The sequence below is a fragment of the Bubalus bubalis genome, chromosome 4 (genome assembly GCF_019923935.1).
Source record: "Bubalus bubalis isolate 160015118507 breed Murrah chromosome 4, NDDB_SH_1, whole genome shotgun sequence".
Taxonomy (NCBI): domain Eukaryota; kingdom Metazoa; phylum Chordata; class Mammalia; order Artiodactyla; family Bovidae; genus Bubalus; species Bubalus bubalis.
In genome coordinates this window covers 100,846,713-100,868,819 of record NC_059160.1, presented here as the reverse complement: position 1 = coordinate 100,868,819, position 22,107 = coordinate 100,846,713, and the positions used below count along the sequence as shown (strand labels likewise).

The 22,107-nt window shown below is 38.7% G+C and overlaps 1 protein-coding gene across 2 annotated transcripts in view; it reads right to left on the bottom strand.

Annotated features, from left to right (window-relative positions):
* Positions 1-22,107, bottom strand: part of POC1B (POC1 centriolar protein B) — a 108,039-nt gene that overhangs the window by 24,399 nt on the left and 61,533 nt on the right. For both annotated transcript variants that reach the window (XM_006067021.4, XM_025284350.3), the window contains one exon: positions 11,921-12,001. In XM_006067021.4, coding sequence (XP_006067083.1) covers positions 11,921-12,001 — 81 coding nt within the window. The remainder of the gene's footprint in view (positions 1-11,920; positions 12,002-22,107) is intronic.

Below are 22,107 nucleotides of genomic sequence, written 5' to 3'. Positions count from 1 at the left end.
TTGGAGAAGGAAATGGCAACCCACTCCAGTGATCTTGCCTGGAGAATCCCAGGGATGGGGGAGCCTGGTGGGCTGCCGTCTATGGGGTCGCACAGAGTCGGACACGACTAAAGTGGCTTAGCAGCAGCAGCAGTATACTCAATTTTCTAAATGGTGATTTTTAAAAAAACATATTATTTGCTTAAAATTTTTCATGTCATTTAATTGTATGTCAGACAGAGGCTGTTTTCCCTGAGTTGGGAGGAAGAAGGTGTGACTCTCTGATAGATGAGTGGCCAAATGTAAAACAGCTATAGCCTTATGGCATTTATAAATCACAGAATATACACAACCTATTTCTTGAAAAAGAAAGAATGAAGTTTTTAAATAGTTTTAACAGCTTGATTTTTTTTTAGTAATTTTATTGTGTACTGAATTTTATAGAGAGTACTCAGAATTTTCTAAAAGTACAAATCTGGAAGACTGAATTTCTTAGTCAAATTCTTCAAAGTTTCAACTGATTTTCCAAAGCACAAAACTGTCTTCACTTTATCTTAAAAGAATGCTTAAAATGAGTAATTATTTTTCATCCTGAAATTTCATTAAATGATTATTATTCCTAAAATGTATTTTTCTGAGTTTAGAATAACATTTACTCTGGTACTTTGTCTAATGCTAAATGTCATTTAACATGAATTTATTTCACATAATATCAACCTTAAAGAATGGGCAAAATAGGGCACAGATTCATTGTACTGAACCTGTAGCGTCAAACAAGAAATTTCCAAGTGAGTTAGGAGATGTCTTTTCACATTTCATCTATGGGGACAAGGTTTACCACTAACAGGACATGATTACTCCCAAAGACAAGATGGGAACTGAGTCTAAGGAGCCGTGAGCGTGGTGGGACTGGATCCCTGTAACTGTGGGTAGTTCTGATCTGAGCAATAGCAGCAGCAAGAGAGAAAGGAAGGTTGGAGGAGACAGTCTGGGTTCTACAAATAGGTGCACAGCTGTACAAGTGCCTCAAATCACTAGAAAGAAGCCCCAATTATTACGGGTTTGAGCAAGCTTTTGAGCCTTGTTCTTAAGATTTCCAGCCCAATGAACAGAATATTTACCAAGAAAACATAGCTCAGTTAAAAAAAAAAGTCAATGGAAAATGATATTCACTTTATAAAATTCACACTGTAACCAAATCTGATGGACACTGACATTATCACTTATCCCACACAGGAAACTATATCTGTATGTATCAGAAAGAATAGCAGTAACACCAAAGAAACCTTAAATACACACAATTCTTGCCACAAAGAATACTCTGCCTTAAAAAAAGAAAGAAAAAAAAAAAAAGAAGAAGAGAAAAATTTAAAAAAGTTACAGAGTGAGGTTGAAGACCTCGGAAGGTCCCTGAAGTAAAAGAAAAATAACTACAAAGTCCTGCCAAGGAGGGAAAGCCCAGACTCAGTTTTTGTCAACTGTCATAATGATGTTCTATACAGTAATTTTTTCCATCATCCCAGAATCAAATCCAGAGTCACACACACACATTTAGTTGTAGTTAAACATGGTATGGATATATAATATTCTATCACTTGACATAATATGCTTTTATTTAACTAATACTCTCTTAAAGGATATTTGATTTGTGTCCATTTTTTGTTGCTGTTGTTTTCAGTAACGCTGACATGAATACCCTTTAAGTTTTTTTTCTTTACATCTTATTCTTTATTTAGGATCTTTAGTATGATCATTCAGAGCCCAGCAGGAAAACAGAAACCACAACAGCTATTTTAACAGAGAGAATTTAATATAGGGAACCCAGTTAGGTTTGGAAGTCTGCAAAGGCTAAAAGGGAGCACAGAGGTGAGAAGAAATAGTAAATGCATGAAGCAAGCCCCACTTGGAGCTGAAGGAACAAAGCAAAGAAGCTGGTTTGTTAGAAAGTTAGATACTCAGAGGCCCCTTGCTGAGCTGAGATAGTTTGTTCATAAGGAGGGAAGAGGAATGTTCATTAAAAAGACATTCTGAAAGGAAGAGGAAATGCCTGGCATTCCTTCTCCATCTCTCCTTCAACTTAAAACAAACAAGTAACTCTTATGTGCTTCAGTAAAACAATCCAAACAAATACAGGAGAACTTAAAAGAATTTTGCCACCATAAATGCTGAAACCCACCAAAATTCTGTAGTGATCTATCTGGAAAGCATTTTAAACAGCACATATGATATTAAAGTTGGGCTTTATAGTGACCATCATTATTTCAACTAAAGGAAAAAGAAAATAGGAATTAGGAAAAAAAAAAATAGGGAGTCAAATGATACTAGAACATTCCTCAGTTGTAAAAGTCATTTCAAGTCAATCATAATTTTTAAATTATAGGGGCTGATGGGCTGGCTGGTTTGAAGCAGTTTTCTGTATGCTCGAGGATGTATAACAGCGCACAGAGAATGGTATCTTCTACTGAGGCCTGACTGTCTCAGAAAGGAAAAGCAAGGAGACTGAAAGACATACAGAACTAGGCAAGAACCAGCAGCGAGCATCAGTTGCCAGTTCACTCAGGCCATGGGGATTTAATCTCTTAAGTCCTAATATATTAATAGTTTACATCACCTGACGTCATAAAGCACAAAGAACTGCAGAAAAATCGATTTCAGCAGACTTGTGGACTACCTCCACCAAATAATTAGCTGTCAGATGGCTAAAGAAAGGAGCAAAGGCAACTAGCTTCACCGAATAAGCGGCACCGCATAACTCAAAAGCAGACGGGTGTCCTACACGGAACAGCTGAGAGTGAAGCCTACTATTTCCCACACAACTCTAAGGGACCCCCGCCTGGCGTGGAGCTCCCGCGCAGACCTCCCTCGGGGTCGGCAGGAAGCCAGTTAAGGGCTGGCCGTCCAGGAGACAAGCACTTGGCAGTCGTTTCCTGTGTGAAAAGCCCACTGCTGTCCTGCATTCCTCAGGGCGCGTTTCTCCTCCTCTCAGAGGATGTTGCTCTTCCACAGGAAGAGGAAGGAACCAGTTGTTACTGGATGTGTGGGCTGAGGCTGTCGGGCATTTTCAGCATGCCTCGGTCTCAGCTGTGGGAACGGGGGATGCGGCTTAGATTCCCAGGCCTGGGTCAGCCCCGAGTGCGGCAGTTTATAAACACAGGAGCTCAGGAAGTTGGAAGGCAGAAATGATACCTGGAATTTTAACACCTCCAGTTCCCAGCAATGTGCTCAATTTCTAAAGGAAATTCAAAAAGGTATTTACTCTGTTGGGCTCCCAAAGAGCATGTTTTATAAAATCCTTCTGTAAATTCACTGTCCCTCCATTTCATATAGAGAAGTTTAAGTCCTAAACCACTTTTGTCAACAGGTTATAAAGACCAGTTTTATTGCACAAATTTTAAACTAGGACTAAGCCTAAAATTTTAATTAGTATAAAATTTTTGGTAAAAGGAAACACAATGTAAGCTTTCTCTGTGACCTTGAAACTTGAAGGGAGTGAAGCTCAAATTAGTAAATCCTTAATGGACAGCTAAGTCAAACACTTAGGGACTTATGATTACTATGATTTTTATCAAAAAGTATATTTTATTTGGAGAAAAAAAAGAAAGCCTCTGACCCACATTATTAATCTCCCTTTACAGTGGTACTTAGTAAATCAGCTTTTTAAAAAAGCCACTTTCCTTTAACAGACTAAAAAGTTTTAGTTGGTTGCTTTTTTCCATAATCCCCAAACACATTTTTTTTTCAAAGGTCAGTTATCTCATTTACAACTGTTGGTAGTTCTTATAACATATGGGTCATGATGTACCCAAGCAAGGATGAAACTAATTTGAAAATAGTCTCATTCTCTCTAATGTTTTCTCTAAAATAACTTGTATCTGGAAAAAAAAAGTGTTTTCTATTCTAAAGGGTAAGAGATTTATGGAACTGTATTTTTTCTTATTTACTTCTGTTAGTTACCACGTGTGACTTTTTTTTTTTAATGCTTTGACAATTTAATTACTTTATTTCTTTTAGTTTCAAAGAGTGAGGTTTTAAAATTATTTCTCAACTCTGATAAGATTTCAAGTTTTACTCCTAATATCTAACAGTTACACAACTTTTTGAGACACTGAATTTAAAAAAAAAAGTATTACTGTATCTCACTTGACATATTCACTATCATTTGAAATTAAGACTAAATGTCTTAATAACATGAGGCTAAATTGTGGAAAGCACCTCTGTGTCAAGTCCAGAGCTGGGTTTTACAAATGTCTGTGTTCATTTTCTTTCAAACACTTAAGAGTGGGGGCAGGAGAAAAATACTGAGGGCCACTGAACCAATGCCTAAAGATCCCATTAAAATGCCTTTTCCTAAAGCTTAGTAAGTACCAACAACAAAAATACAAACTTATTTAGTTTTGGAAATCATATGCACTAAACTAACAAGTCAAATGCTACCTTATAAACTATTGCAAAGTTTAAACACTTAAAAAAGAGCTTCACCTACCCCAAACTTTAGAAGCTGTTTATATGATAATCCAGGAATGTTATCATACAGAAAAGCAGTGTAAGCAGAAGCTTTGTCCAACATGATTTTTACTGGTTTTCCTGGAAAGGTAAATGGGGTATCTGGGGACAAAACGTTGCATATTGCCAATTTACACTTTCCAAATTACAAATTTTAATTTTGAGACTTTTAGGTTTGCATACACTATTCTTTCAAATAAGTCTTTCCAAATCTTTGCTTACACAAGCAGTTAGGAACTGGAATAACTCTGAACTAGTTATGCAATGTTGTCTAGTAACCAGGATGAACTGTTGCCACAACATCCATGGAGATATCCTCTCTGCATTGGCAAGTTTACTCTGTCTGTCCTTTCATTTTATCAATACATCAGTATTTCTCAGATAGCATGCACCATATGACAACCTCCATGAGATTGGATTAACTTTTTTCTTCCTAAAAGTAGGCTGATGTGACCATCTTTCCAGAAGGGGAAATCAATGAACTTTGCTAAAAAATGCAAATCTAAAGGACACCTTGGAAGGAAGAGAGTGTTTCACCATTGTCCTTCTCCAAGTCAAAGAAACAGTACAGTATCTCTTGCTTTGATTCAGCTGATCACTTTCTTGATCCCAGAAAAGAAGATAGGAAAATCAAAGGTCTTTTTTCTCTCAGCAACTCCTCTGGTAGAATGATGCTGAACCGGGAGATAATCTTGGCCACCCGGAGATTACTCAGGGCTGCACCTTACTGTCCCTGGAGACAGGAGACAGGGAATCCCACAGCTGACATCCAATCTGTCAGGAAATCCTCTTGGCTCTGCCTTCAAAATATCAATAGATTCAGAATCAGGTCACTTAAAACCACCTCCTCTATACCCTGGATCAAACGACTACTGCCTTCTGTCTGATGATTTCATTAGCTTCCAAACTGGTCTCTTTGCTCCCCTCCACTTCCTTTTCCCAGTTCTTTGGCCACCTGACGTGAAGAGCTGACTCACTGAAAAAGACCCTGATGCTGGGAAAGATTGAGGGCAAAGAGGAGAATGGGGCGACACAGGATGAGATGGTTGGATGGCATCACCGACCCAATAGATGTGAGTTTAAGCAAACTCCAGGAGACAGGGAAGGACAGGGAAGCCTGGCGTGCTGCAGTCCATGGGGTCGCAAAGAATTGGACCCGACTGAGCTACTAACCACCACCACCACCACCTTCGCCAGCTGATTTTCAACATAGTGGCCACAGTGAAGCTATTACAGCACTTGCCAATCACGCCTCTTTCTCTGAAGGAAGCCCACCCCCAGACGGTGGATCCTCCTTACTCTCAGTCTGGCCTTCTATCACTGCGCCCACTGGCCTGGAGTTGCCTCCCCACAGATTCTTCTCATTTGTTCACTTCATTCCTTCAGTTCCTTCCACAAACATCACCTTTCACGTGACTCCTGTCCTGACCACACTATCTAAATGCACCCCTCTTCCTCCCTGAGTTCAGTGCTATCTACACCTTTGCATTGTTTCTACTATACTACATGGTCTATTTTTAAAATCTGTGAATTGCTTGTCTCCCCCTCTAAAATATAATGTAGGCTTCCCTGGTACAGGCACCTTTTGTTACTCATGAAATGTGGATTGAGAGCTAAAACTCTGTGTGGGCAGGTACGCTCCTGGCATTCTCCCACATCTGCTAGCCCATGCGTTAGGCAACATCAGAGACTCCAGATGAGACAGACACCCTTACCTTACTAGGGTACATATCACATTTTCAGTCACTTCTGAGGCATCTACTTATACCTTGCTTTCCCCACCTGGAATGTCCCTATCAAAATTCTATCCATCTCCAGTCAGGTCAAGACCTGGTCAAACGTTTTTTTTTCTTTAAGAGACGTCTTATTTCCTCTAGCCCATTCATGACCTTTTTCTGAATCCTTCTGTTAATAATCTTTCATTTGACAATCGTATACCCTTGGCACCTGGACTTCCAGGTGGCACTAGTGGTAAAGAACCTGCCTGACAGTATAGGAGATGTAAGAGACGTGGGTTCAGTCCCTGGGTCTGGAAGATCCTCTGGAGGAGGGCATGGCAACCCAATCCAGTATTCTTGCCCCAAGAATACCAAAGACAGAGGAGCCTAGTGGGCTATAGTCCATAGGTCATAAAGAGTTGGACACAACTAAAGCAACTTATACTCTCGCCTGGAAAATCCCATGGATGGAGGAGCCTGGTGGGCTGCAGTCCATGGGGTTGCTAAGAGTGGGACACGACTGAGCGACTTCACTTTCACTTCTCACTTTCCTGCATTGGAGAAGGAAATGGCAACCCACTCCAGTGTTCTTGCCTGGAGAATCCCAGGGACGGGGGAGCCTGGTGGGTTGCCGTCTATGGGGTCGCACAGAGTCGAACACGACTGAAGCGCCTCAGCAGCAGCAGCAGCAGCAAAGCAACTTAACATGCACTCTTGGCATCTAGTATTTTGAAACCAACACTTATATTGTGTTTTCTCTCTACCTAGGTTATAAGTTTCTTGAGGTCAGGCAGACACCCTGACATCCCGTCTTCAGGATATCACGTGATGCCTCCATGCAGTGTGGCTTTAAATATTTTGACTGATGGAGCAAAAAAAAGAGACTGTAGACTTTGATTTTCTCCTGTAATACAATTGTTGATTCTCAGTTATTTAAGTAAATTTAACCCAGAAACTGTCCCTAATTCTAAAGAAAGGCATATATTATGTTCATACTCTACACAGTTCCCAGAGTGAAAACGAGAAATGCAGTTGTCTGATAAGAGTCCATTGTTTTGATGGTCAATCAATGGAACATGAGCAAGATCGACAATGCTATTGCGGTCATTTGTTGGAAAAAAAAATAATAAAATACATCAAAACCTAGGAATATAGTTTATCTAAAAATAAAAATTTTAGTAATCTTAGTATTTTAAGTAAATTTTGCTTAGTATTTTTAAGAAATGCCACTTTATATAGACAATTGCTCCTTGAAAGAAAAGCTATGACAAACCTAAACAGCATGTTAAAAACCAAAGACATCACGCTTCCCTGGCAGGTCAGTGGCTGGGACTCTGAGCTTCCAATGCAGGGGGTATGAGTTCAATCCCTGGTTAGGGAACTAGAATCCATATGTTGCATTGCACAGCCAAATAAGTAAAATAAATATGTAGTTTTCTTTCTTTCTTTTTTTTTTTTTAAAGCGAGACATCACTTTGGCACAAAGGTCCATATAGTCAAAACTATGGTTTTTCCAGTAGTCATGTACGGATGTGAGGTCTGGACCATAAAAAAGGCTGCTACTGCTAAGTCATTTCAGTCGTGTCTGACTCTGTGCGACCCCATAGACAGCAGCTCACCAGGCTCCCCCGTCCCTGGGATTCTCCAGGCAAGAACACTGGAGTGGGTTGCCATTTCCTTCAATGCATGAAAGTGAAAAGTGAAAGTGAAGTCGCTCAGTCATATCCGACTCCTAGCGACCCCATGGACTGCAGCCTACCAGGCTCCTCTGTCCATGGGATTTTCCAGGCAAGAGTACTGGAGCGGGGTGCCATTGCCTTCTCCAAAGAAGGCTGAGCACCAAAGAACTGATGCTTTCAAATTGTGGTGCTAGAAAAGACTCTCGAGAGTCTCTTGGACAGCAAGGAGATCAAACCAGTCAATCTTAAAGGAAATCAACTCTGAATATTCATGCAAGGACTGACTGATGCTGAAGCTCTAATACTTTGGCCACCTGATGCGAAGAGCTGAGTCATTGGAAAAGACCCTGATGCTGGGAAAGATTGAAGGCAAGAGGAGAAGGGGGTGACAGGATGAGAGGGATGGCTGGCATCACCAACTCAGTGGACGTAAGTTTGAGCAAACTCCAGGAGACGGTGAAGGACAGGGAAGCCTGGTGTGCTGTAGTCCAAGGGGTCACAGAGTTGGACGTAACTGAGTGACTGAACAACAGAGAAATTCCTGTCTTGCTTGCCTAGTGAGGGGAGGGGCTGAGGATGTGGCCACACCACATGTCAATCTAATGTTGAATAGCTCTGTATAATTTTGATGACAAAATCTTGGTCTATTTCTAAAGAATAAATGAAAACATTAAAATACTCAATGAGAATCTTGAACTAAATCTTCAGAAGATCAGTATTTAACAAGTGACAATGTAATTGGAATAAGATTCAGAAGTTTGAGATCATTTTTAAACTATGACTATGTGACAGCCTTTACAGAAACATTTTTTTTAATCAACAAAGCTTTAAAAATGCAGATTGGGAACAGCTTATTTTGATCCTGAAATATTGTATCGAATTTCCTGCCTGGCATTAGAGACACAAGTGCAAGCCACAAAGATACCAGCTGTTACACTGTATCCCATAATTTCTTCTCTGTTGTAAGAAGGCATCAGAGCACAGATATCAATACACTAAGATCTAGAAATCTGCCTGAATGTAATATTAAATCAAGTCAAAACAGGAACAGAAGCCAATTATTTCTTATATCATAAAAAGTCTGCTTTTATCCTATTAATAAATTTCACAAATTAGGTTTTAAAGAGTAATCTTTTTATATCTCATCTTGTTGCAAATGAATTTCTAAAGAAATGTTCTTCCAGTCTGCAAAAACCAAACAAATCTCTAAAATATATAGTAACCACAATAACAAAAACCACCTTTAAATACGGCTTTTTTTTTGGCTTCCAACATTTCTCTGGGTTTTTAAATTATAATCACATACAAAGTTCACACCACACTAGTGCTTTATGCCAGAATAGAAACAAATATCCTTTACAATTATGCTTGACTTGTTGTGCAGAAGCAAAAGAAAAGCAGCCAATATGTAGAGGAGATGACAGATTAAGAAATACCACGAAATTAGTGGGCTTCCCTGGTAACTCAAATTGGTAAAGAATCTGCCTGCAATGCAGGAGACCCAGGTTCAATCCCTGTATTGGGAAGATCCCCTGGAGAGGGAATGGCAACCCACTCCAGTATTCTTGCCTAGAGAATTACATGGACAGAAGAGCCTGGTGGGCTACAGTCCATGGGATTGTATAGAGTTCATGGGATCGCAGAGTCGGATACGACTGAGCGTATCACTTTCACTTTTCAGTCTCATGCATTGGAGAAGGAAATGGCAACCCACTCCAGTGTTCTTGCCTGGAGAATTCCAGGGACGGGGGAGCTTGGTGGGCTGCCGTCTATGAGGTCGCACAGAGTCAGACACAACTGAAGTGACTTAGCAGTATAGAGAACAGACTTGTGATGGCCAAGGCAGGGAGATGGATTGGGAGCTTGGGGTTAGCAGATGCAAACTATTATGTGTAGGGTGGATAAAATAACAAGATAAAAACACAGGTTTCTGTGTAACACAGAAACTATATTCCCTGTGATAAACCATGATGGAAAAGAATATTTTTAAAATGTATATATGTATATAACTGAATCACTTCGCTGTACAGCAGAAATTAACACAACATCGTAAATCAACTACTCTTCAATTTGGAAAAAAAAAAGAATTGTCTTCTTGAGGTCCTACCTACTCTGTATTCCTGAGTCAGTTGCTCAGCCGTGTCTGACTCTGTGATCCCATGGACTGTAGCCCACCAGGCTCCTCTGTCCATGGGATTCTCCAGGCAAGAATACTGGAGTGGGTAGCCATTCTCTTTTTCAGGGCATCTTCCTGATCCAGGGATCAAACTGAGGTCTGCAACGCAGGCAGATTCTTTACCCATCTGAGCCACCAGGAAGCCCTGGCATTCCTGAGTTAAGGTCCCATAATGTAGACGCTTGACTCTGATGCTTCTGCAACACCATCCAGGAACAGACAGCCTGCTATCACTTGCTAGCTGGCATTTATGCGCATCTCCATAGCATACTATCGAGAACACCAGGATTCCTCAGATCATGAGGCTTTGCAAAGTTTGAAGGGTACTGGCAAGGAGAGTGAGTCTCAAAGTTCAGACCAAAGACTTTTGATGATCTCTTGTATCTTCTAGGACAGAAATATCCCATTTTAGTCTACCAACTACCTCATAAGAAGGCAGCACATCTCAAAAGCCACCTGTCTTTTGCTCCTCTCACTACTGGGGCAAAAACTCAACTCATCAGAATTTATAAATTTCAACACGGGCCTTTTGAGTAATTCATTGAACATTAATGTATTGAGCACCTACTATAAGCTGAGCACTGTGGCAAGAATTTGATGTCTAGTTAATTTTTAATCTCATAAGTAACTTACTAATGCAGGAATGCTCACAGGTTTATTTTATCAACATGAACATTGTAAGAGATAAGACCACAGACCTGCTTGAGGTCCTAGTGCATGCGTGCTAAGTCACTTCAGTCGTGTCCCACTCTTTGTGACCCTATAGACCCTATAGGGCCCATCAAGCTCCTCTGTCCATGGAATTCTCCAGGCAAGAGTACTGGAGTGGGCTGTCATTTCCTCCTCCGGGGGATCTTCCCAACCCAGGGACTGAACCCACATCTCTTATGTGTCCTGTACTGGCAGGTGGGTTCTTTACCACTAGCACTACCTGGAAAGTTACCAACAATTCTTGGGATTCTCTTTGACAACCAGCCCCTAGGTTGACCCTCCAGCTGATTTCCTGTCTCTGGAACTTCTTATGACTGATCTGGGAATCTTTTGTGCATGGAATTCACCCTGAAAAGACCCTTTAATAAGCAGACTTCTTTCTGACACAGGATAGACTCAGGATAGACTAGTTCTCTGCAGAATTCCTCAACAATAAATACAATTCTTGAGATCTACTGGAAAGTTTATAATATTGTAATGTCAAGAGTTTTTCTTGCTTGTTTTCTTTTTTTGGCCACATATGAATAATTTACCCCCAATATTTAACTATACTGACACTATTTCAGTAGTGTTGCCAAAGACCATGCCATTCCTCCCATTTGTTTTTAGGACTAGTTTTGCTTTAACAGAATTGATGGCAGAAATGATCTGCCTTGCAAAGATTAAGCACACTCAAAGTGAAAGGCTAAAACTCTCAATTTTTTAAGACTTCAGATACACTGATAAATTGTATGTATGCAAATACACCTTAATTTTTGGATTATCCATCAAGAGAGATGAACAAAGGAAAATGACTACCTTTCTTACAGCTTCTAAGGAGAACAGAAGTAAGTTTAGCACCTCTGAAAGGCAATTAGGAAAAAAGGAAATCTGTTCTCTAACAGCACGTGAAATGTCACGTGGACTACCTTAAGAGGAGATGAGACAGCATGGATTCTCCTGCCCTCAAGGTCCTCAAACTACTTTTCTGGAATCTGGTACTGCTCCCCCTGGTGGCAATTTAGACACATTGTAAGTTGACTTTTCATACAAGGTTTTTTCTAAACTGTTAGGCTACTTAAGTCAATTTTACAGTCTTTTCTCCCACACACTTTTTAAGGAAAATGGATTATGCCAAACAATTAAATACCACTTAAATGCCAAAGGAAACTTACTGTGGTAGAATCAAAAGAAAGGATGTCCACAACAGGGGGAGTAGAGGTCTGCAAATCGATTACATCAAGCTTTGGATTAATCTGCATATATACATTAAAAAGGCTAATATTAGATTTTTATACCATAAGAAATTGGATGCCATTTGTAACAATCTAGAGGGTATTTCCTAATATATTCTAAAGTTAAATATATTTGTATATTTGCATGGATACAAAATTTTTAAATATTAGCCTATCAAATCTATCAGTATATAAGAAAAGATCACTGTGACCAAGTTGAATTTATCCCAGGAATAAAAAGTTGCTTTTACATTTGAAAATCAATGGGATTCACCTAGAAAGGGCTATTAAAAATAAAATAAATGACCCACCTTAAAAGATGCAGAAAAAAATCCTAGCCAGTTCAGTAAGACAAGAAAAGGAAATAAAAGCATTAAGATGTAAGAATTGGAACAGAAGAAATAAAAATTGTTATTCATATATAATTATCTATAAAGAAATCACAAAAGAATCTACCACTAAATCATTAAAACTAACAAGAGAGTTTACTAGATCCAAAATTGATACACAAAATCAATTACATGTCTGCACTTTAGTACACAGAAAATGTAAATTTTTAAAAATCATAATTTACAATATTATAAAAATTTAAAAATACATCAGAGAAAAACCAAGATGCATAAGACCTTTATGGAAAAATAAAATCATGTGAAGATATTAGAGAAGTTTATTGAAAGTTATACCATAAAGAGCTCAGAAGCAAAGTCCTGTATAAATGAAAAACAAATACAAAATAAAAACGGTGCCACGAATCAGTAGAGGGAGGATGACTTGTACCTGAGACACAGGCTCACTAAACAGATCCCTAACACGTCATAAAAGATGGGCAGCAGATAAATTATAAACCTAAATGGTATGTTAAAACTATAAAGTTAATAGGAGTAAATGTGTAAAAATGTCTTTCTGACATGGGGTAGAGAAGGATATCTTAAACTAAAGCTGCAAAAGTAAAGCCATAAGGCCGAAAAAGGTAAAAATGGGTCCATCTTATTTACACCAATATTAAGGATTTCTGTTTCACAATGGATACCATAAAGTTAATAATCAGATAATGGAACAGGAGGAGATATTATGTTTGAAACTGGAAAAGGACAAATATCTAAAATATATAGGAAAAAACCTACAAATCAATGTGAAAAGAAGTCCTAAGAAAACATCACAGGAAACCTAACAGTTATCTAGACTATGAAGAGATTTTCAGAAACAGTAGTAGTAATTAGAAAAGGGAAGAGTAAAGCAAAATCCCACTTACTACCTATCAGGTTACAAAAGCTAGAAAGCTCAGTGGTGTGCTGACCTTGTTTATAGAGCATTTTTTGTAATGGCAAAAACAAAAACCACAATCTTGGAGAAACTAACACTACATTGTAAATCAACTATCAATAAAATAAATAAATTCAAGAAACAAACCACAATCAGAAATCCCCAAATGTTTATCTACAGTGGAACAGATACATAATCATGGGAATTTCTGTCTTAAATTCATTGGAATCCTATACAGCAGTGAAAATGAATGAAATACAACTATGCATAACAACATATGAAAGCATGAATTCAGAATCCATACATACAAATCTCAGGATTTTAATGTTAAATAAAAAAGCAGGTTGTATAAAAATATACATAGTATGATTCCATTATATAAAGTTTAGAACTGTCCAAAATTAAATAATATCTAATTATTGATTCAAACATATATAGTAAAATTTAAAAGAAAAGCAAGAGAATAATAGAGTCGTGACTACTTTGGAGGAAGATTATTTCAGAATTTGGGGGAAAAAAAAAACAGGAAAGAAACCACAAGGTCACTAATTATTTACACTAAACATTATGAATGCAAAAAAATAAACAAAGGGCAACAAAGATAGCAGAACCTGGTATCAAACAAATGCTACCAACAATCAGAGTACTGGCGAACCTCAGGAAGGGACTGTTGACTGAGAAAGGCTTCCCATGGGGAAAAGAGAGCTTAAGATGACTTCTTTAGAAAAGTTACGAAAACAAAAGCAGAGGGAGAGAGACGGAGATGAGGTTATGAGCCTCCGCGAGCAGAGGCAGAATGCTGAGACAAACTGTTGCACAAGGTGGCCACGAGAGAGGGTGGCAAGGGTCAAACTGTGAGGGGTGAAGGCATTTGGGGAGGCACAGAAAAACTGGAGGCTAAAACGTGCGTTAGAAAGATTATGCTGGCGGGAACATGTCGAGTATCCAGAATAAAGTAGGGATGTAACAGTGAGGACAACACTGCAGCAGTCAGGGGCTGTGGTGATAGGGGCTGAACCCAGGGTTAAGAGGAGTGGAATGATTTCAAAAGCACGTATCATGTTTGCTCGGTACAGCTGTAGCTTTGGAAACATTATGAAGTATTTACATTTATCCAGCCACTTGAGTTACAGGCAGAGGGGTACACACCCAATAATCCCCATACCGCAATAAAGAAGGAATCAGAACCGTACAAGACAATCTGTTTGGCCGCCTAGGTTTTTTCTGGCCATTCCACAGAGCAGAACACACAGCCTCCTTCCCATCAGCTCTGGGTCCAGAGTTGAGGCAAAGATAAGAAACCTGAGGTGGCTTGCTTTCCTTTCAGCGGTGAGCTAGCTGTCCAGAAAGTGCTTGCAGACGCCTTATTTTCTTTTATCTACTGCCACCTAGTGTAGATATGAAATTGTTTACCAGGAAAAATTCAATCTGCTTTTGCCATCTGAAACAAGAACTGCTCCAAAAGATGAAATCATATGGAAATGATTAGCATCTCTCATAGAGAAATCCTTGAGCTTCTACGAGCTGGGAAATTCTTGCTATAACAATATTTTACTGTATCGTGCTACAAGTTGCTGCCACAGTGATTAACTGAAGCAGGAAAGTCTCACTAAGTAAAAGTTTATAGTCTTTTCCACAAAGAAAATATGCTGAGACAGTGACACTTACAGGTAAATTCCTTGAGAGCTCATCTCCGTGAATATTAACAGCACCTTCTAGCTCTCCATTTTTATTAAAGGAAATAACGCTTCAATAACTATAGTTGCCTTGAAATGGGAATCAGCTGCCTCATGAGAGGCTGAGTTTTCCATCATCGTGCAAGGAATTCATGCATGATGGAGGATTAATACAGGTGCCCTCACAGATTCCATCCCATGCCGAGGTTCTGGACAGTGAGGCTTTCATGAGCTAAAAAATTCTGAAGAGCAAGAAGCATGTCCATCCTGTCCATTGTTGCATAATCTAAAGCTACTATGATGTCCAGTATTTGTTAACAGGATGAAATAAAATTTCGATTCTACTGAAGCACTGCATGAAAATAGTTAAAGGTACAGAATGGAACCAGAGTGACTGGTTGCAGTTCTCATGTTGCTGCTTGCTAGCTCTAAGATTTAACTTACATGGACCTCAATTTCTCATGGAATAGAAATGGTGCTTACTTTATAGTTTTTAGGAAGACTTAAAGGGAGAGGGCGATGGCACCCCACTCCAGTACTCTTGTCTGGGGAATCCCATGGACAGAGGAGCCTGGTGGGCTGCAGTCCATGGGGTCACAAAGAGTCAGACATGACTGAGCGACTTCCCTTTCACTTTTCACTTTCATGCATTGGAGAAGGAAGTTGCAACCCACTCCAGTGCTCTTGCCTGGAGAATCCCAGGGACGGGGGAGCCTGGTGGGCTGCCATCTATGGGGTCACACAGAGTCAGACACGACTGAAGTGACAGCAGCCGCAGCAGCAGCTGGGAGACAGTAGAGGACAGAGGAGCCTGGCGTGCTTCAGTCCATAGGGCTGCAAAGAGTTGGATGCAACTTAGAGACTGAACACCACCACTACCAACCCTTCTTATAATATCCTGCAACTCTCCTAGAATAGCTATTTTGAAGCCTTTCTGTCTCCAAGATCTACCATCATCCTTTAGAATGGCTCTATGTCTTCCCATCAAAATGTGCAAAAATGTGGGGAAGAAAAGTGTCAGGCACACACTAAGTTCCTCCTTCAAGAAGGAAAGTTTGGTTTCATCTGGGGGTTTGGACTATGTAGCCCAGCTCGTGACAGTCTGAAAAAGATGAAGTCAGCATGAATTAGTGACGTGCCATTGCACAATGTGGACAGGGTTAAAATACCTTGTATTAAAAATGAGCTTCTTTCCCACCAAGAAAAGAAAGAAGTTGTTCTTATGTTTTAATTAAGACAGTGTGCCCAGGCCAGGAGCATTAACAAAGGCTCTGCAGTTAGATGAGCAGAAAGGACAGAGGAGGGGTCTGACACAGTGAAGAAGAAGATTTTATGCTTTCTGCCTTCTTTCATGTGACCTTCATCTCTCATTTATTCTAAAAGCAATCTGGCCATCACCCTCTCTATCTGTGTAGGAATTAGTAATTTTTATGTGTAGTCAGCTGGTACCCAAGGTCTAAGACTCCATAAGATTCCACACCTTCAAACAAGTGGTGCCTTTAAAAAGAGTGGCAAATGGATGACTTTTGTAAAATGTCAAATAATTTCACTGAGAAGATTGAGATTATGTGATTCAAATCAGCCTAATAGAAAACATAATAAAATACAAAACAGGAATACGGTGTTGCTTCAAACTCAGAAATGAAACCCTTCTGTTACTAAAAAAAGAGGAAGCTGGGGAAATTAGATCATTTAGATGCTATTTATTTCACATTTTCTAATAATATATTTTCACTCTTTTAATTAGGAATTTTGACCTCAAAAAAAGGGGGTTGCTTGTTTTCAATTATTTCCAAAGTAACATATTACTTTGCCTAAAGCTTTGGAAAAAAAAGTTTAATCCATCAAATTTAGTATTTCAAAGTAAAATTTGCTTATCTTAAATAATACACAGTACAACTTCTATTCTGACTCACACTATTCTAAGTGACATTTAAAAATTAACAGCCTTTTAGCTATGAGAGATTCACAGACATTAGTTTGAAGTCTTTAAAAAATAATTTGATATTTAACAATTATTTATTCATAATGTTAAAGATGTTCTCTGTCCAGAAAACTTTATACCCTTGCTTTACTTTAAGAGATTTTACAGGAAAAAAATGAACAGTTGGTTGTTCTTATGCAGAATCCTATATCACAAAGTCTCTGGCATTTTATGTCACAAAATCTGAATTTTGACAAATGTAAGCCATACTGTATACTTAGTTTAAGCAGGTAATAAATGCAAAGTGCTCAGGTAGTAACTGATATTTAGTAAATGTTCAATACTCACTGGGCATCTAGTAAGAATGAAGCCTTTTGCTAAATATAAAGAATAAAAACAAATTGGAGTTGTAAGAATATCTTTTTGTACAATCTATATACTCTCTCAGGAAATGGCTCTCGTCACTATCCTATATACAAGCCATACTTAAGAGTGTTAAATCATAATTACTTGTAACACTTAGGGAAACAGAACATTAGTTCCCCCAACCATCTTCCATAACTAAGAAAAGAGAAAGAAATGGATAATGACTCTATGAATTGGTTTCTGATCTGCTAGTATTAGAAACTGAATTATGTATCCAGACATTCACTTTCTCAGAAGTACCATTTTCATAAATTTTCTTGGTAAATAAATGATGGATGACAATTGCTACTGAAACTTTATTTCAATCCCCATTTAGTAAATATGTATGAGTACTTACAGGCTTCCCAGGTGGCTTAGTGGTAAAGCATCCACCTGCCAAGCAAGAGACATGGGTTTGATCCCTGGGTTGGGAAGACTCCCTGGAGAAGGAAATGGCAACCCACTCCAGTATTCTTGCCTGGGAAATCCCATGGACAGAAGAGCCTGGCGGGCTACAGACCACAGGGTCACAAAAAAGTCGGACATGACTCTGAGACTAAACAAGAGCAACAAGTATTTACAGAAAATTTAAACTATACACAAAGGTTGACTTTCTCAAGGCAACAAACATAATCATTCAGTCCCAATGTTCAAGATTCTGCACCAAGTAACTGAGCTGTAACTCCAAGATGAAAAGCCAGTTTTTAATAGATTTTTAAGTGTCTATGTGAAAAATATGGGTATAGAATGGTTCTGCATGGCCTGGGTCATCCTGACCTAGCCATACAAAGCAACCCAGCTAGTTTTACTGCTTTCTGGCTGGACTGCCAGAGCAGAGCTACTGACAGAACTTGTTGACATCTTAAAGAAAGTCTAAGCACTCTTAAGTGGGCTACGGGCTAAGAGTAAATCACAGAGAAAATGGCTTGAGTCCCCAGAGCCGAGGCAGTATGATATGGAAGTATCACTAGATTAAGGGTAAGGAGACCTGGGCTCAGCCTGCAGCTCTGTCACCTACCACTCTGGAAAGGCAGGTGTCTGAATGGATAAAAGGACAGCAGCAATGCTGCTGATCAGGCCCAGCCAAGCTACAGAAATACCAGAATGAAAAACACCAAGAGTCCATAAGATCAGCGTGGGTGAAACAAGGAAACTCAAGTTAAAATATATTTCACATATACTTGATGTGAATGCATTTGATCACAGGGGATCAACAAATGCATCTATAATTGTAGAAACTGAAACAAAATGTGATAAACCAGAAATTACAATATATTCTTTCTTTCAAAGAAATAAAAGTGGTAGAACCAAGATGGTGGAAAAGTAGGTGGATGTGGAGTGCATCTCTGTACACAGATGGATCAGGAGTACATCTAGAGATATATCAGTTCTCACAGAACACTGGCTGAATACTAGGAGTCCTTGGCCACAGGAAAGGACTATACAGATCTGTGCGTGACTGGGAGGGATGGAAGGAAGGGGGAGGAGAGCACACAGGACCAGACCTGCTTCTAGGGGTGGGGGAGCTGAAGCAGGGGAGAGACTCCTGCTGTTGGTTCTGGGTTTCTAGGGTTTTTTCCTTTCCTTTTTCTCTGATGTTGTGGTTGTTGTTTTTATTATTATTATTTATATTCAGGCTTTGGGGATTTTTTTTTAAACCATACTTTTTACTTCTTTTATATATTTCTACTTCTACTTTGGCTTTCTGCTACACTGTCTTTTTAAAATTTTGTGTTGTTTTTTGTTTTCTTTTTGGGGTTTGTTTGGCTCTTTTTGTTGTTGTTTTAATATATACAGTTTGTTTTATATATACTTCTATTTCAAATTTGCTTTTCTGAACTTTTTTTTATTTTACCATTTTTGTCTTTTTTTCCTTTGCTTTATTCGTCAGTTGGCACTCTGCTTTGGTTCTGCTTTGTTTTGTATTTTAGTTTTGTTTTTTTTTTTCCTCCCAAATCTTCCCACCCTCTCCCTCTCCCACAGAGTCCATAAGACTGTTCTATACATCAGTGTCTCTTTTGCTGTCTCGTACACAGGGTTATTGTTACCATCTTTCTAAATTCCATATATATGCGTTAGTATACTGTATTGGTGTTTTTCTTTCTGGCTTACTTCACTCTGTATAATAGGCTCCAGTTTCATCCACCTCATTAGGACTGATTCAAATGTATTCTTTTTAATGGCTGAGGAATACTCCATTGTGTATATGTACCACCGCTTTCTTATCCATTCATCTGCTGATGGACATCTAGGTTGCTTCCATGTCCTGGCTATTATAAACAGTGCTGCAATGAACATTGGGGTACACGTGTCTCTTTCCCTTCTGGTTTCCTCAGTGTGTATGCCCAGCAGTGGGATTGCTGGATCATAAGGCATGTCTATTTCCAGTATTTTAAGGAATCTCCACACTGTTCTCCATAGTGGCTGTACTAGTTTGCATTCCCACCAACAGTGTAAGAGGGTTCCCTTTTCTCCACACCCTCTCCAGCATTTATTATTTGTAGACTTTTGGATCGTAGCCATTCTGACTGGTGTGAAATGGTACCTCATAGTGGTTTTGATTTGCATTTCTCTGATAATGAGTGATGTTGAGCATCTTTTCATGTGTTTGTTAGCCATCTGTATGTCTTCTTTGGAGAAATGTCTATTTAGTTCTTTGGCCCATTTTTGATTGGGTCATTTATTTTTCTGGAGTTGAGCTGTAGGAGTTGCTTGTATATTCTCGAGATTAGTTGTTTGTCAGTTGCTTCATTTGCTATTATCTTCTCCCATTCTGAAGGCTGTCTTTTCACCTTGCTAATAGTTTCCTTTGATGTGCAGAAGCTTTTAAGGTTAATTAGGTCCCATTTGTTTATTTTTGCTTTTATTTCCAATATTCTGGGAGGTGGGTCATAGAGGATCCTGCTGTGATGTATGTCAGAGAGTGTTTTGCCTATGTTCTCCTCTAGGAGTTTTATAGTTTCTGGTCTTATGTTGAGATCTTTAATCCATTTTGAGTTTATTTTTGTGTATGGTGTTAGAAAGTGTTCTAGTTTCATTCTTTTACAAGTGGTTGACCAGATTTCCCAGCACCACTTGTTAAAGAGATTGTCTTTAATCCATTGTATATTCTTGCCTCCTTTGTCAAAGATAAGGTGTCCATATGTACGTGGATTTATCTCTGGGCTTTCTATTTTGTTCCATTGATCTATATTTCTGTCTTTGTGCCAGTACCATACTGTCTTGATAACTGTGGCTTTGTAGTAGAGCCTGAAGTCAGGTAGGTTGATTCCTCCAGTTCCATTCTTCTTTCTCAAGATCGCTTTGGCTATTCGAGGTTTTTTGTATTTCCATACAAATTGTGAAATTACTTGTTCTAGCTCTGTGAAGAATGCTGTTGGTAGCTTGATAGGGATTGCATTGAATCTATAGATTGCTTTGGGTAGTATACTCATTTTCACTATATTGATTCTTCCAATCCATGAACATGGTATATTTCTCCATCTGTTAGTGTCCTCTTTGATTTCTTTCACCAGTGTTTTATAGTTTTCTATATATAGGTCTTTAGTTTCTTTAGGTAGATATATTCCTAAGTATTTTATTCTTTCCGTTGCAATGGTGAATGGAATTGTTTCCTTAATTTCTCTTTCTGTTTTCTCATTATTAGTGTATAGGAATGCAAGGGATTTCTGTGTGTTGATTTTATATCCTGCAACTTTACTATAGTCATTGATTAGTTCTAGTAATTTTCTGGTGGAGTCTTTAGGGTTTTCTATGTAGAGGATCATGTCATCTGCAAACAGTGAGAGCTTTACTTCTTCTTTTCCAATTTGGATTCCTTTTATTTCTTTTTCTGCTCTGATTGCTGTGGCCAAAACTTCCAAAACTATGTTGAATAGTAATGGTGAAAGTGGGCACCCTTGTCTTGTTCCTGACTTTAGAGGAAATGCTTTCAATTTTTCACCATTGAGGATAATGTTTGCTGTGGGTTTGTCATATATAGCTTTTGTGTTGAGGTATGTTCCTTCTATTCCTGCTTCTGGAGAGTTTTTATCATAAATGGATGTTGAATTTTGTCAAAGGCTTTCTCTGCATCTATTGAGATAATCATATGGTTTTTATTTTTCAATTTGTTAATGTGGTGTATTACATTGATTGATTTGCGGATATTGAAGAATCCTTGCATCCCTGGGATAAAGCCCACTTGGTCATGGTGTATGATCTTTTTAATGTGTTGTTGGATTCTGATTGCTAGAATTTTGTTAAGGATTTTTGCATCTATGTTCATCAGTGATATTGGCCTGTAGTTTTCCTTTTTTGTGGGATCTTTGTCAGGTTTTGGTATTAGGGTGATGGTGGCCTCATAGAATGAGTTTGGAAGTTTACCATCCTCTGCAATTTTCTGGAAGAGTTTGAGCAGGATAGGTGTTAGCTCTTCTCTAAATTTTTGGTAGAATTCAGCTATGAAGCCATCTGGACCTGGGCTTTTGTTTGCTGGAAGATTTTTTATTACAGTTTCAATTTCCGTGTTTGTGATGGGTCTGTTAAGATTTTCTATTTCTTCCTGGTCGAGTTTTGGAAAGTTGTACTTTTCTAAGAATTTGTCCATTTCTTCCACATTGTCCATTTTATTGGCATATAAGTGTTGATAATACTCTCTTATGATCCTTTGTATTTCTGTGTTGTCTGTTGTGATCTCTCCATTTTCATTTCTAATTTTATTGATTTGATTTTTCTCCCTTTGTTTCTTGATGAGTCTGGATAATGGTTTGTCAATTTTATTTATCCTTTCAAAGAACCAGCTTTTGGCTTTGTTGATTTTTGCTATGGTCTCTTTTGTTTCTTTTGCATTTATTTCTGCTCTAAGTTTTAAGATTTCT